Raw genomic sequence first — 14,890 nt, forward strand, 5'->3', positions numbered from 1 at the left:
CAAGCGAAAAACAAGCCCAAAGACGCTTATAATAAGCAGACATGGCAACCTGAAGAGGAGGCGTCCCGGGGTACAGACTAGGAAGAAGATACCAAGGTCGTTTCAGTGACGTCACTGATACATGGGGGCCCATTGCGGGCCGCGAAGCCCTTCCGTATGCCGATGACATCACTGATAAATCCTTGCAATCTTTATTCTGCAAGGTAAGTGATCCCATATCCCGTCTGCATGGCTAAGTACGTAGTTAGTTGCCACGGAGACAAATAATCTGCCCGCAATTTAGAGTTATATGCACATTATGGAATAGCGGTTGTTTGGCCACAACAGGATTTTTTATTACATCAGATTACCTTATGTCTGCAGAATGTATTTTATTACAAATATGGACACGGTTTCCCTATGTTGCCTCCATAGAGTTAAAAATAAGGCCAGGGTTGCCGGCCCTCCACGCTTCAACAGTTGGTTTGACAACCAAGTATCCAATCACAGGGCCTTCTATTGGAGCTATGGGATCTAGAGCAGTGGTTTCCAAACTTTAGCTCCAGACCCAAAAGAGAAATTTGTCTCATCCAGGACCCAAACTAGTGAAAATAACAGATCTATAAGCTCACAACACGTCGCAATCTGACGTGTTGTGAGCTTGTAGATTTGCTATTTTCACTATTTCTTCAAAGTATCGTTTCCCCTCTAAATTCATGGATTTTTGTTTTATGGTATTCTTTTGAAAAACGTTTGAATTTCTTTTTAAATTATGATAAATCTTTAGGGATTTTTTGACTTTTGAAATAATAATTAAAAACAAAATGTAGGAAATGAACAATAATCCTAAACAGTGATCTTGAGCTACACTGCTTCTGATTCGCTGCTCACGCTTCTGGGGGGGCGTCAGATGATAAAAGCTCCTCCTCCTTCCGGACGACCACATGTTTCGAAGATGGCACCCTCCAGCCCCAAGTCAGAGCACGGCGACAACAACAAACAAAAAATGCATAAAAAGCGAAAAGACAACGTCGTCAAGCTTCTCACACGCGGCAAGCTGTCAGGAGGGTTTTCTCAACATCTTTTCAGGGAACTACCACCTCTGGTACGTGTCCCCTTGCAGAACATTGTCACTGAAGGAGACAGAGCAAGACACACTTTTCTTGGATTTACCAAATGTGGCCGATACGTTCTCTCCTACACCAAACACTGGGCTCTTCTTTACTACCGCTACCATCTGTACTGGTGGGAGTTTAACCTGCACAGCAAACTCAAACTTGTGCAACGTGTGCAGCTTTTTGAATGCTTCGAGTTCGAAGAGATCATCGAAGAAGACCTGCATCTTACTGTGTGTGAGTGGCCCAAAGACGACTCCAAAATTGTCATCTATGGCTCCTTTAGCGAAGACTCCGTTGACCTCTACGTCAACGTTGCTTCCAATCCTCCATCTACACCCTGCCCTCACTGCTGTCCTGTCCCGTCAGCAACCTCAACCATACGCACAGACTCAGGTAGAGGGGGATGTCTGGAGCATGGCTATATTCTCACCAACTGCCTCGACTTCCACGCAGCCTTACACATGGAAAAGGACCAGGTCATCCTGTGGGACGATCAGAGATCCCTGATAGCCTGTGGTATCTCTTTCTGTCCAGCAGGTGAGCATAGCCAGTCACCTAAGATCTTCGACTCCGTAAGAGCAGCTCCTCCAGCAGAGTCAGAATCATCAGGATCAGAATCAAGTCAATCCTCACCCTCTCCTCCTCCTTTTACTTCCACGGTACCTCAGGGATCCCCCGATGGCAGACAGACATTCACCAGGTCACCCTCCTCGTCTTCCCCGCCAACCTCGCCCTTATCCTCGCATCAAGAAGCAAGTCTCAGAGTCAGTGAGCCCACTTATGTCAACTACACACACTTGCACTACTGCCTCCCACAGCCGGGGCCAGGGGAAGTGGAGCCTTTTGCGGATTTAATGGATCATAACGAGACGCGGTTCGATGTCACAGATCTATCAGGAAGGAAGCTGTGGTTGGTCAGAGGTTCGCATAACAGGCCGTGTGTGTGTGTGGAGCAGTTGACGCTGAACTATGAAGCTCTTATCGATGAGGTGATCAGGAGCGGTACCTGGGGCCGTCAGATCCGTCGGGATGATCATGACTATGACCCTGTCATACTGGAGGTGTGTCCAGAGACCAACCAAGTGATGATCGACATTGGCCTGCTTTTGACGGACTCAGAAGAAGAGCCCAACGCTTACCAATCCAACCTGCAGGTCAGCTGGGACCTCAACACTGGGTTGTGCTGCACCATTGGGGCAGGTGACCTCACAGAATTCAAAGATGATTTCACAGATGATTGGAAGAGTTCTCACAGGAAGTCCTGTGCCAAGTGTCTAGTAGTTCCTGAGAACAGCTACATCCACTGCATGAGTAACAAAGCTCTGGAAGCAGGAATGTTGGTAGACAGTGACCGATGTACCTCAATTGTATTTTGAAGAGTGACACTGACATTTGCATATAACAGGAGAACTCGTAAAATACAGATACACACAGCCTGATCTTTTTTCTTTAAATAAACTTTTGCAGTTATTCTTGTGTGAGTGACACTGTCTTCTGTGTACTAGAGAAAAGTGACCTTTTGGCGTTTGCCCCTTGAGGTATAATAACTAAGAGGTCGGTTGGTCTATGGTCTAATCTAAAATATGGAATAAGGCAAGAATTTTAATCAATATAAAGTTACCAATTTTTTAATTTACAGAGTTGGTAAAGTGCCACCTAACATCTGTACATGGGAATGTCAAAGCTCTTGTTTGCAGCACTAATATTGACCTTAAGAAGCGGATGGTGTATGTAAATACTAAAAGCATTTCAACAACTCACTCAAGAATTTAACTTATTTACCCAGGACCACTATAATATCTACAAGTGAAACATTTTCAGAACAATAAAGAATGGTGAAACATTAAGGGAACCATCTAACATAGAACAGCTTTTTATAAGATGTGCAGAAGAAAAGTTGAAGGAATTATTTGAAGATTCAAGGGCATTGTAACAAGATCTTAATACATATTTGGATAGTAAAACAAAAAAGGGGGAACAGAACTGTAATTTATTCAAATGAATGGGATGAAATGTGCTTGACTGATCAAAACATATAGCCCAAATTGGAGAGAGATTTACTGGAAGGTCAAAAACAGGTATTTTAGAACAGCCAGAATGGCTAAATATATGACATTTTCAGGATTATGTTGGAGGATGCCATGCCAGGAAAGCATGAGAACTCTGTAAAGTGCTACCTAACATCTGTATATGGGAATGTCAAAGCTCTTGTGTTTGTGTAACCGGATGCAGAGTAGGGAAAGCTACAAGTTAGGAATGGAACAAATTAAATTGCATTGCAGTATTAAACCGGGTTATAGATTAGCATGTGACACTACATACAACCATTTCAATGATTAGATAAGTAGTTACACCACAAACCTCATGTTCTATAAATCTATATCAGTGCCTACAACTTTAAGAAAGACACACCAAGTCCACACTACAGCCAAATACTATTTTTATATACTCTTCATATACTGTACATCTTAAGGACAAAACTACAAGGAAAAATAAATGACCCGACAAATGTTAAAAACTACCAAAAAAATACACCAGTAAACTTGAATTAGATTGTACTTGCCAAGAACAAGACATGGAGGTGAAAACATTGGGAGATGAGGCTACATTCACCTCTGCAGATGCCTTCTTCAAGCACAACTGCCACTTACACTAGTGCAAAGAAACCATTCCGGTAAATAAGAGGAGATGCCATACAACTGTCTTGTATCTTTTTTTTTTTACATTACTATAATAAGACTATTATTGCATGCCTTCAGTGGCCGTTTGAGGTATACAAACATTGATCTGGCAGTCAAAACTTACTACTGAATTGAGGGCATAATTTACATCTTATATTGCAATCAAACCATCTCTGTTAAAGGATATATTTACCTTATTACTAGCACAAGAATATGTTAATGATTGAGGAATCTAGCATCAATTACTCATGACAGACTTGGAGTGCGTTGGACGTTATCGTGGAGTGTGATGACGTTTTATTATTCATTCAATTGACATTTGTAGGAAGTAAATGAGAACTAAAGTGAATGCTACTCTCTGTCCTCCGAAACCAAACAGCATTTACTGTCCAAGTAGTAAAACTGAGAAAAATAACTTAAAACTGACCTAACCAAAGTACTGTTAGTACAGATTTGGACTTGCCTGGCTCCAGACCCCTGATTTAGCCATTTGCAAATAGCCAACGTTTCAAATTGTGGGGCCTTTAATACCCCTAACAATTTTTGGCAACAAAATGGCCATTCAGTCTAAATATCAGGCAAGAAGTGGATAGTATACTGTTTAGTAGCATGTGTGGGTATATCGTTTCATTGACAACATCTTGGCCACTGAGTTGGCATTTGATTCTCAAGTATTACTGCATAATGTGTCGATCCAATCCCCTGCATAACAGTTCTTTAAATAGCTATGTGGAAGATTAAATATACACCTTCACCAGGTGGTATTAAACAACTGGCCCAAGATTCATGATATGAAACAACAGTTATCAGGACGACAATTTTGTCTGCTCTATGTGCAGTTCATTAAAACTTAACTGTTCATACAGTAGCTTGAGAAAGTTAAGATAAACATCGAGCGTGAAGTATTAATTCCTAGTTTTTTGCCCTTTCATCCAAAAGGTAGATTTAAAGAACAAAACATGACAGGTCAAGTATATTCTTATTCAAGGAGCAGATTCATACTGAACGCTCCTAAGGTGGTGAGTACAAGTTCCACTGGAAGAACTGTTCATTCTAAGCTCCCAAGGTGGAAATAAAAGACAATATGAGAGTTAAGATACCCGTGTGAGAAGACTTTCTGTGATAAATCTTTTTCCTCAGTTTCATCTGACCTTCCTAGTGCTTGCATTTAGTGAATGCGCCAAAAGATGTACACATGAGCTATACAGAAAAAAAACAATGCCAACATACCACTTAAACCCCTAGAAATATCTACTGTGTTACATGATATTTATCAGCATCCAGTCTAAATGACCCGTTTCTTGGCCATATTCTTCCAGCAACCAGGGGCCAATAATGAGATGCATTGCATTATCCATTAGTGGTTGGCTCTGAAATATTAATAAACATTTAACATAATTATTCTATAGTCATTTCACAACAATTTGTTTCTTTCAAGGCACTGCATACTTAATATATGCCAGTCAAAAAATGGAATCAGGTGACCGAAATAAAAGTTATACTCTTTGGAGCTGTGTGGGAGAATGGCTTTAGAACTACTGCCCACTGTGCATAGTTTCTGGCCAACATTCTAGAATGTTCGAAGAGGACCCCCATCACCCAGTTCTAGAATGTCTCTCATCCACATTCCATGCATGTCCACAGAATTCCAGAAACGGGAAGAGAGAAGGGAGACCCGACCAAGAGATCAAAAACAGGTATTGAAAAAGAGAAAAAGATGAAACACTGATCCAGAAATTGAGATGGAATGGGCGAGAATTCCACACCTTCAACGTAAACCTACAGTCCAAACTTCAGTGAAAGGGTGGGGGGTCTTTCACTGCCTTGTTAACTTTGCTTTGCCTGTTAATGGTGTGGAAGTTAAGACACTTGCCTGAGGACCCACACGTTGTCCTTGGAGACAGCCTGGGAGTCGAACCCCACCAGTGCTCACTCTTATGTAACTCTACTATACTTTCTCCCAGTTCTCTGTAAAGGCAGGGGTTGTGTACGTGTGTGTACTGTATGTGTGTGTGTGAGATAGAGATGACAATTCCGAAACTCCTGATTAACAAAACAACAACAAAAAACGGCTTTGTTCTGCGGAATCAGAGTGCTCTGGGGATTCAATGAAACCTTTGGATAATCTCAAAATCGCTGTTGTGGTTTTAACTCAGAGTAGACGAGTCCCTCTGCCGAAATGGCATCCCCCAGACCCACGGTCCGCAACGGCTGCTTGCAGACCAGCACCGGTGTGAGGTGGAAGATGACGTTGCCGCGGAGCCACACTGTCACGGGTTGTGCGGGGTCGAGGGTCAGCCTTGCTTTGTCCTCGCCGTCGAACGAGCTTTGGAACTCCAGGGGCGCTTTGAGCTCCACCTTGCTGACGTCGACAACATCGAGGCCGCAAGCCTGGGTGCTCGCCACTCGAGCTCCGGCCATCACAGCGGCCGCCTGGTTCCCCCAGTAGCCGTCCACGGTGGCGATGATGTGGTAGGCAAGGGTGTGGAAGTGTATCCGTGTCAGGTCCGCTTCGGATGAGGGGTCCACGCGGCCATGCTCGTCCAGGATCCAGAGGAGGATGTCTGCAACTCTGCCCACATCTGGGATGCCCTTCCAGGCCGGGAGGTCGGCGTGAGGACCCCCTCCGGCTTGAGAGAGGAACAACAGCTCCTGCTCATTCAGACCGATGGAGCTGACGATGGGCATGACCTGCTAACAGGAACACAACAGCCTTTAATGAAACACTGGATTATAGGAGGATGGTCAGCAATGCAGTGAGACATGCTTTCATATGCAATCGGTCTCATAATTCTACAATAAACAGTTTAGAAGTTATGTACAACAAAGCCAAGCAAGATTTCTGTGGTACCAGGTTTCTGGTACCCTAATCACCATGAGTTTTCTATTTTCTATTATTAGTACTATTTGTTCTCCTACAGTAACTGTGACTTGGATCAGGGGCAAGTGACTTGACTTTTTTTTCTTTGCTCTTCCTCCTGGACCTACTTGCGGATTATACCAGTGTCAGTCTACTTTATGTGGATAATGTGGCCGACACGCACTGACATTTTGCACCTTAATCCCATGTACAACGCACTGACTTTGGTCTTTTTTATTGTGTGTTTTTCTAGCACCTTAACGTATATCATGCACAGTATACATCTGCTGCTATGCTCACACACACACCTTTTATATCTTATCTCAGGTATCATGTGTAAATATGTAGATAACTGTTTTTTTTTGTTCTCTTGTTTGATCTCCTCCCCCCCCCCCCCCATCTTCTTCCCTTTCTTTTTTCTATGGAAATAACGATACGATGGGAACTATGCACGAAAACGAATTTCACCCACTTTTTTACTTCTGCTAACCTGTGATGTGACAAAGCAGATTCTGATTATTTTTCTGTATCTGTCCTATGTTTCATAACTGACTGGCCATGCCAACTGGCAAATTTCTCCGGCGGGATAAACTAAGGAGGGATTAATTAACCAAAACCTGTTTGTAAGCTTGTTCTGAGACTCGCACACCAACAGTCTGTGAACCAACAGTTGGTTTCTACTGACACCCAGTCCAGTATTAACAGTAATACACCTGTCCACATGTACCTCCTGCATTATGGTGTTCATGTAATCTCTGTCCGTCATGCTGGCCAGCTCCAGGTGAACAGGAACCTCTTTACGGATGTCTGATATGATCGCCACAGCCTGACAAACAGGAAGCAAGAGGAGGAGGTTAGACACACCTAAAGATTACACGGTCTAAAAGGCAGAAATGCCACACCAAGACGTTTCACAGCATTTCCCCTTAAGTCTCTTATGAAGCCCTGCAAACTGACACAGATTTGTTTGCTGCAAACATGGATAGGTGTCTTTTTGGGAGTAAAGACGATGCATTCAGTTGTTTAACTGAGACTCATTCACTCTTTTGACTACAATGTATAGGCTATGGTCTGACTGTATTTCATGTCCTATGCCTACAATGTTAACTCTTTTTTTCCTCTACACAAGGCAAGGCCAGCCACACTAACAGTTATCAATCAACATCCACCATCCTTGGTGGATGTTGCAACCAATGCAACCACTAAACGCAGAAAGAAGTCATTATTTCTGATACTACTAATAAATACTGTTGTCAGTTATTTATATACGTGGATATATTTTTGGATGAAGAAAGACCCAAGTACAGAAATACCCTAATCTGACAAATCAATCACAAAAAGGCAGAGAAAAAAGCATGCGAGTGAATTGTTTTCTTTTTCAAAGCACTGTGATGTATAAAGTACAAGACCGGATCTGTGTAGAAATGGAGTAACCTTATTTAAAAAAAAAATCTAGGCAGCATTCTATTGCTGCCTGTGAACTATTGCCACAAACACACACACACACACTATTCTGATTCTAAATGTAAGGGGTACGTGGCTTCTGCAGACCTCTTTAAGTCTGTCCTCCCACAGCTCTCGTCCCTGTCCCTCCATCATGTGAAGTCCAGACAGGACCACCAGTTCCGGCTGGAAGTCCTCCAGACTGGCTGCGAAGGCCTCCAGGGAGCTCATCTCCCCGTTCGAAACGTCATGGGAGAAGATGAAGCGGTTGGCCTGTGGAGCCTGTGTCGGACCCCACTGTTCACCTGGAAACCAGAAGAGATGTCACCCAGAAATCATTTCAGCTTACCATTGTTCTTAGTCAATCAATATTTGCATAGCACATTTTCATAAATCGCATCATAAAACCTTGAAACTTCTCTATGAGGTAGCTCTTGGGTTTCTCAGCAACACAAGGGGAGGTGGTTCACCACAAAGTGGAAAAACAACCCCCGTAGTTCAATGGGTGATGCAGACTATGGTGTTGGTTTTCACCTGCTTTGTATTCCAGGATGAGGTGGTATTCGTCTACCTCCTGCAGGGAGCCTGGAGGGACGTGGATCTGCTCATCTAACATCTCATGGAGTTTAGGACCAACTGGGCCGCATAGCAACACCTGGGGGAGGAAAGCAGCTCCACATTAAGCCATTCAATCCGGGAACGCATCTGTGTCATTTTAGATTTTAGCTATAAACATTATTTTATATATACTTCGGCTATTAAAAAATGAGCAGATATACAAGCTCATAGCGTGGCACAGAGTGCCGCGCTATGAGCCTGTAGATCTGCTAATTTTGGAAAAATCTTGAAGATTTGTTCAAATCTATGAATATATATATATATTTTAAAGGGAACATTTTTTACTCAAATCTTTGCTTCTGGGGGTCCTGGAACAAAATATATATCAGATGGGGGTCCGCAGCCAAATACATAGATGTATATGTACATGCTTAACCCATTCAATCCCGGATTGAATGGGTTAAGCATGCTGCCGTTTTTATTTTGTATTTAACGTTGTAAACTAGTTACCTGACACAAATAAAAGACTTCTGTGGTAATCATCAAGGCAACAAAGCCACATTATCATGCTTCTTTAACTACACAAACAAATTCATTAACATTAACCAACATAACATGTAGTAAGTAATTTGTTCATTTCTAGAGCCACTATGGGTGGGGCTCTAGGGCTTTGCCAGTTAGTTGTCAAACTTCTGGCTGTATTGCCATGGAATTTGCTGTGCACATTCTTGCTCTCTGAAAGGATGACCTAATGATTTGTGACCCCATGGTCTTTCCTCTAGCATTCAAAAACTGGTTTAGAAGTCACACATCTTAAAAAGGTGCTGGGTTGAACAGTACTATCAAGGGATAAAAGTACAGAACCTTGCATGGTACTTTATTTTATTAAAAGCAAAAATTTTTTACTGAAAATATGGTATCATGTGAGAATGTGTGCGGGTTCTGTGTTTTCCTCTAGTGCCATCATTGGGTCAGAATTTCCACTTACACACAAGATATCTTACAATCCATTAGGCAGATTGTTTGATGCAGCCTCTAGCAGCAACCAAAATGTCCACTTTAAAAAGCAGCCCGCTAATGACGCTTTGTTGAATAATGGAACTTCTGATAGCCTCTGTTCTCTGTAGAATGGTCAACAGTAGCCCCTTTTAGACAGCCTGTTCAAGGCGGGAATGTTGCACCATTATTCCGCCCCACTGTTCTGTATAAAAGGTATGGACACAGAATGGGAGAATGGGGGGGCATTGTTGTTTCGCTGTTGAGCCGGCAGCAGAGGTCACAGAACCTAAGCAACATCTGTGTAACAGACACAGTCGGCAGGGTGGGACAGCGGTGTGATGTGTAAGGTCCGCGCAATGTTATACAGCAAACCGTTCCCGGCTTTTCTTAAATCTCTCCACCAATTTATTTCTGATCCCACAAACATGCTGCTCGCAAAAATACAATATACGTGAAATGTTATGCATTAATATGTATGTATGTGAATGTGTGTGTGTGTGTGTGTGTGTGTGTGTGTGAGAGAGAGATCGAGCAAACAAGAGAAAGGGAGGGGTGAAATTATGTTATGAAGCGAGTTTTGTAACGTAGAACCCACTCAGTTGTTGTTGAAAAGATAATTCTGTTTATTTGGAAAACAGCTTTATGACACTATGGTAAAGGAAGATGCTTCAGAACCGGAGCTTTTCCAACTTTGGTCTCCTACGTCGTGAATTTTGTGTCTGCATTTGTAATTTAATGTATAGAATCTACCGACAACACATTAGACGCTGACCCTATTGTGTCACGTCACTCACGCCTCTGATTCTGGAATGCTGGCATCCCACGTAAATGCGTACAAAGGTTGTTTACTTATGTGTAAAAAAGCAAAGCCAGCATTAATGACAGGTCTACTTTACATCACTATTGAGGGATTATACAAAAAAAAACACAAGCCACGTACCGAAAGTCTGGGGTAGGAGGCCAACTTCTGTCCAATGAGAGCAGCATTTCCACCAACATACAGCTGGGAGAGGAGAGAATGATAAGGAAGAAAAATTACAAATGTAAACTCTATAATGGCTGCGATACCAGGAGACTTATGGGACTATCACTGTAGCATCACTGAATTTTACATTATTGTATGAATTGTAGGTTCATCAGCTTCAAACCAGAAAAAGTATAATTATTCCCAGAAATCCCCCCCCCCATCCTTTCTACTTGCAGTCACATTTAGCATATATCCCAGTGTTTCTTTATAAAGAAGGTTTGAGTCTTGGCTCCCTGGTTTCTAGTTGAGTTTCTCATATTACCACAAAACGAATTAAGACTGTTTTTTACTAGTGGTTCTCTACTGGTTTTGCACTAGGAGAGACCAGAATTTTGCATCAATCATGAAGTCAGCTGCACTATATAAAATAACAATATTACTCTAAAGGGACTTCTTTGTCTGTGTGAGCCTGTGAGAACGTCTCATCACACATTTTTGGATCCTGACCCACAGGTTGAGAAACATTGGTCTATATAACATAAGTTGCCTGTATGAAATCTCAACCTGAATCTTACCGGTATGAAATCTCAACCTGAATCCTACACATTATTTTGTAAAAACAATAGGATGCTTAGTAACACAACTGCTTAGTCATTAAACACAGCACGTAAACTAGATCAGCGAAAAGGTTCACCTTGGCACCAGGGTACTCTGCCGCTGCTCGGGCAATCCTCTGAAAGACTTCCTCGTCGCTGAAGAAACGCTCTGCAGCCGCCCCCCTTCCCATGTAATGGATGAATGCCTCCTTCAGGTCCTCTTTGGAGTGTAACACTTCATGGTCCATGCCAGCCCCTGGGTCCACAGCCATGGCCTGCAGGAGTCCTACTCCAGACACTACCACATCTACACATGCATTCACACTGGAGGAAAATGAAGAGAGAGGAACTTGATATGAATTACCATTTACCATTACATCACAGGATTCACCTCAAGCTTCAACTTCACTTTATTGTCACATCCCAATTTTACACCAGACATAAAAGAGTGTCTGAAAAGTCTTTAGTGCAAGCTTTCCACAAATTGCAGTTACATTTAAAATAAGAATAGGAGTAAAAATATAAAAGATCAAAACAAAAGATCATACATAAAGTGTGTAATAAAGACAAGAGTCCCTCAGTCTCACTATTCACTAATAAGACATATCGAATAGCAGAAGATATCTAATAAGCATAAAAGGTATGGGAATGGGAATTGTTTACAGTCATGTATACATGAAGTGAGAGTATCAATATAATGGGAGCATGTAATCACTGTAATTACCCTGCCTGCAGCAATACATGGCAAGGTATTGTATTCGCTCATTCTATCTGTGAAAATAATAAATTGAGAACGGATGGGCTGATTTTCATGACATTTGAAGGGAATATAGGCTCCTGGCTGCCCTGAAGAGATGATTAACATTTGGGGCTATAATTATGTTGGTCAGTCAGACTTTGTCATATCTAAAACTACCGGCTGGATTACAAAGGAATTTGCGGTGTACCTTCATTATCCCCAGGGCCCAAGGATTCCAAACTTTTAATCCCCATCTGAGATTCCAGATTAGGATTTGGGGTGTTACAGTTAAACATATTATTTGATTAATAAAACATATATTTCTTATTGACATATTGTTTGCTGAGATCATTCTATGATCACAGATCAAATATCAAAGTGATTCGAATGCCGTTTTCTGGTTTTCAACTAACCAAAATCCAAATCCCAGTGGCCTTTCCTCTAGCTCTAGCACCACCATTAGGCAAAATTTTCCCATTATATAAAAATATCTCAAAATCAAATTATCAGATTGACATGAAACTTGCCAAGTGCATTGATGCTCCTTGGGAAGATGAACCCCAACTATTTGAGTGACCCCATGACCTTTCCTATAGCACCACCTTCAGGCCAAAATGCTGGCTTTGCATACAAGATCTCTCATATTCTCAAGTGTCTTTTTAATGTTGCGGGTTCAGTGCGTAATGCTCAATCAAGGTGTCTAAAAGTATGCAAAACTAGGTAGTTGATCAAATATGTATTTTATTTGGGGTGAACAGAAAATGGCAACCATCTGCAGGCTGACAAATTTAACTATTTTCTGGTCGCATATATTATTCAGCGAATACGATTTTTCTTATGATATAGCTTTGCAAGGCCTACTACTTTCAGTCTCTCTACCAGTACACGGCGCACAAGAGCTCCATGCATGTAAAAGTTTTTTTGTTTTGTATTTTCATTGAATCTCTTACACCAAGATTGTGTTTATGAAGCATTTGGTAACAGAACAACAGTTTGTTCAACTAAAGTATCTTACACAAGTAAGACGCGCGAACGCTGGAAGCGAAAGCAGCTCGAAAATATTGTGTATTTACGGACTTGTAATCTGTGTTATTTCACCGTGATGGGGAGAGAACATTGACATTGTGTGTGTGTGTGTGTGTGTGTGTGTGTGTGTGTGTGTGTGTGTGTGTGTGTGTGTGTGTGTGTGTGTGTGTGTGTGTGTGTGTGTGTGTGTGTGTGTGTGTGTGTGTGTGTAGAGCATTGTCTAAATTCCTGCACTCTGGCGGCTGCAAATAGGCAGTGCACGCACGTGAGTCACATGGGGGCGCGAGGCAATGAGAGCGTGAGTCACATGGGGGCGCGGCTGCACACAGAGACACACACGGACAGACAGACACAACCCAAGCACAGTTACATAGTAAGCTCCACTTGGTCGGAGGCGCGGCGTTCGCAATAAGCACCACCATGATTCTACCAGTAAACAGACGCTTTTCATTCCCACTACAGCTGTGGGAGAACATTACTGATATTTAGACAAAGTAGGGAGTTGTGAGATTAGCGGTACAAAATATACCGGAATTTAATCGGCGCCAACTCCAAGACACCAAAATCTAAATTACCAGTCGATTGCTGGCTGTACATGCGGGTTGTAAATTAGTTTAATGGGCAGATCCAAGGATGAACCCTACTCATTTGGGCCTTTTACACTTTTAGTCTGGTTTATTTGATCTAAAGTAATCTTTCTGTGACATTGAGAAACTCATACGTAACACAGAACTCTGTTAAACACTTGGCTGCCAAGCAGCATGTGATTGATGTCTACCGATATCGCCACTCACTAGACTCCTCCTTATATTGAAATATTTCCCACTTCACATGTGCCTTTTTCATGCAGCAGAATGTGTTAACCGATTTTGGGCGGGAACCCCTATTTGTAACTATACCTTTTAGGACGGGAACCCCTTTTGGGGTTCTTGTTGCTATGTACAGTATATAGCATAGCAACATACATTTGTTGTAATTTTTGAATAAATATTTGACGTTTTTCAGAAAACTTCAGGATTTAGAAGGCGTTTTTAGAATCGGCCACAGGTCTAAATGGGTTAAGGCAGTGTGTATTCCAGTATCATGGTCACATGGTGCTGGTGAGAGATGGGTTGATGGTTCGAGCTCCAGCTATGTTAATGTGCATACCACTATGCCTTTGATCCGACTGCTGTTGGTTACACAAGCACTGGAGTAAGAACACTCCACAATCAACTCACCCGACGGCCACTTTACTCCACTGTCGAGTGGGCATGGTGATCAGAGTCTCCCAGGCAGTGGCGATGGCTTGCTCAAAGCTGGGCATGCTGTTCTGGTTCTGAGGGTCAGACTGGAAGGGTGCCATGGTGGTGATGTACTGCAGGATGTCTCCTGGCAGGTCGGGGGTGGTGTGGTAGAAATAGCCCACAGTTAGAGCCAGCAGGGCAGCTAGTGAAGCCTTCCTCCACATGGTTCAACCTCAAACACACTCCTGGAAGGAAATATGTTTTCATTACAATCAGGGAACAATATCCATTGAGAACGCATGCCCCTCCGGTTATGCACTACCGTTGTACTCGTACCCGTCACCGGCGTACGGTACTCCAACAACGGGTACCCGTTGTCAGAGTACTTAGTGCAGGTACAGTACACATTATCATAGTACTTATAGGCCAGGCAATGACATCAGACCTATTATGTCCTATCAGGGATCTCCATATATGGGCATATACTTGGAGGCCAGTCTATGATGTCAGTACTATGACGTCATATTGATGAGATCAGGGGTCCATATATGGGGATTTGTGGATTTATAGATATTTTCAGAGATCCGCTGATCCAACCGACACACCGTGCACAACACTCCCTACTAGGTCCTCAGTGACACACGTGACTTTGAAGGCAATTGGTTGGATGGTTCTCAAGATATGTGGGGGAAACACGG

The 14,890-nt window shown here is 42.5% G+C and overlaps 2 protein-coding genes across 4 annotated transcripts in view; one reads left to right on the top strand and one right to left on the bottom strand.

Annotated features, from left to right (window-relative positions):
* The window catches only part of adpgk (ADP-dependent glucokinase), a 270,498-nt gene that overhangs the window by 252,366 nt on the left and 3,242 nt on the right, over nucleotides 1–14,890 (bottom strand). Inside the window, exons 2-8 of one of the 3 annotated variants that reach the window (XR_013933791.1) lie at nucleotides 14,187–14,437; nucleotides 11,300–11,525; nucleotides 10,579–10,641; nucleotides 8,616–8,736; nucleotides 8,190–8,386; nucleotides 7,366–7,464; nucleotides 3,604–6,472 (exon numbers count right to left, since the gene is read on the bottom strand). Coding sequence is in view for 2 of the 3 variants with exons in the window: in XM_080438476.1 (XP_080294602.1) it covers nucleotides 5,906–6,472; nucleotides 7,366–7,464; nucleotides 8,190–8,386; nucleotides 8,616–8,736; nucleotides 10,579–10,641; nucleotides 11,300–11,525; nucleotides 14,187–14,416 (1,503 nt within the window). In the remaining variant the exon portion in view is untranslated. Of the gene's footprint in view, nucleotides 1–3,520; nucleotides 6,473–7,365; nucleotides 7,465–8,189; nucleotides 8,387–8,615; nucleotides 8,737–10,578; nucleotides 10,642–11,299; nucleotides 11,526–14,186; nucleotides 14,438–14,890 lie in introns of those variants that run through there. The other 2 variants (XM_080438477.1, XM_080438476.1) reach the window with 2 other exon arrangements.
* Nucleotides 817–2,615, top strand: LOC308092530 (DDB1- and CUL4-associated factor 15-like). The gene has a single exon (XM_080438475.1). It carries the CDS (start codon nucleotides 890–892, stop codon nucleotides 2,471–2,473), a length of 1,584 nt encoding a protein of 527 aa, XP_080294601.1. The 5' UTR covers nucleotides 817–889; the 3' UTR covers nucleotides 2,474–2,615.

Source organism: Gymnoscopelus braueri, assembly GCF_963280865.1.
Source record: "Gymnoscopelus braueri genome assembly, chromosome: 9".
Lineage (NCBI taxonomy): Eukaryota > Metazoa > Chordata > Actinopteri > Myctophiformes > Myctophidae > Gymnoscopelus > Gymnoscopelus braueri.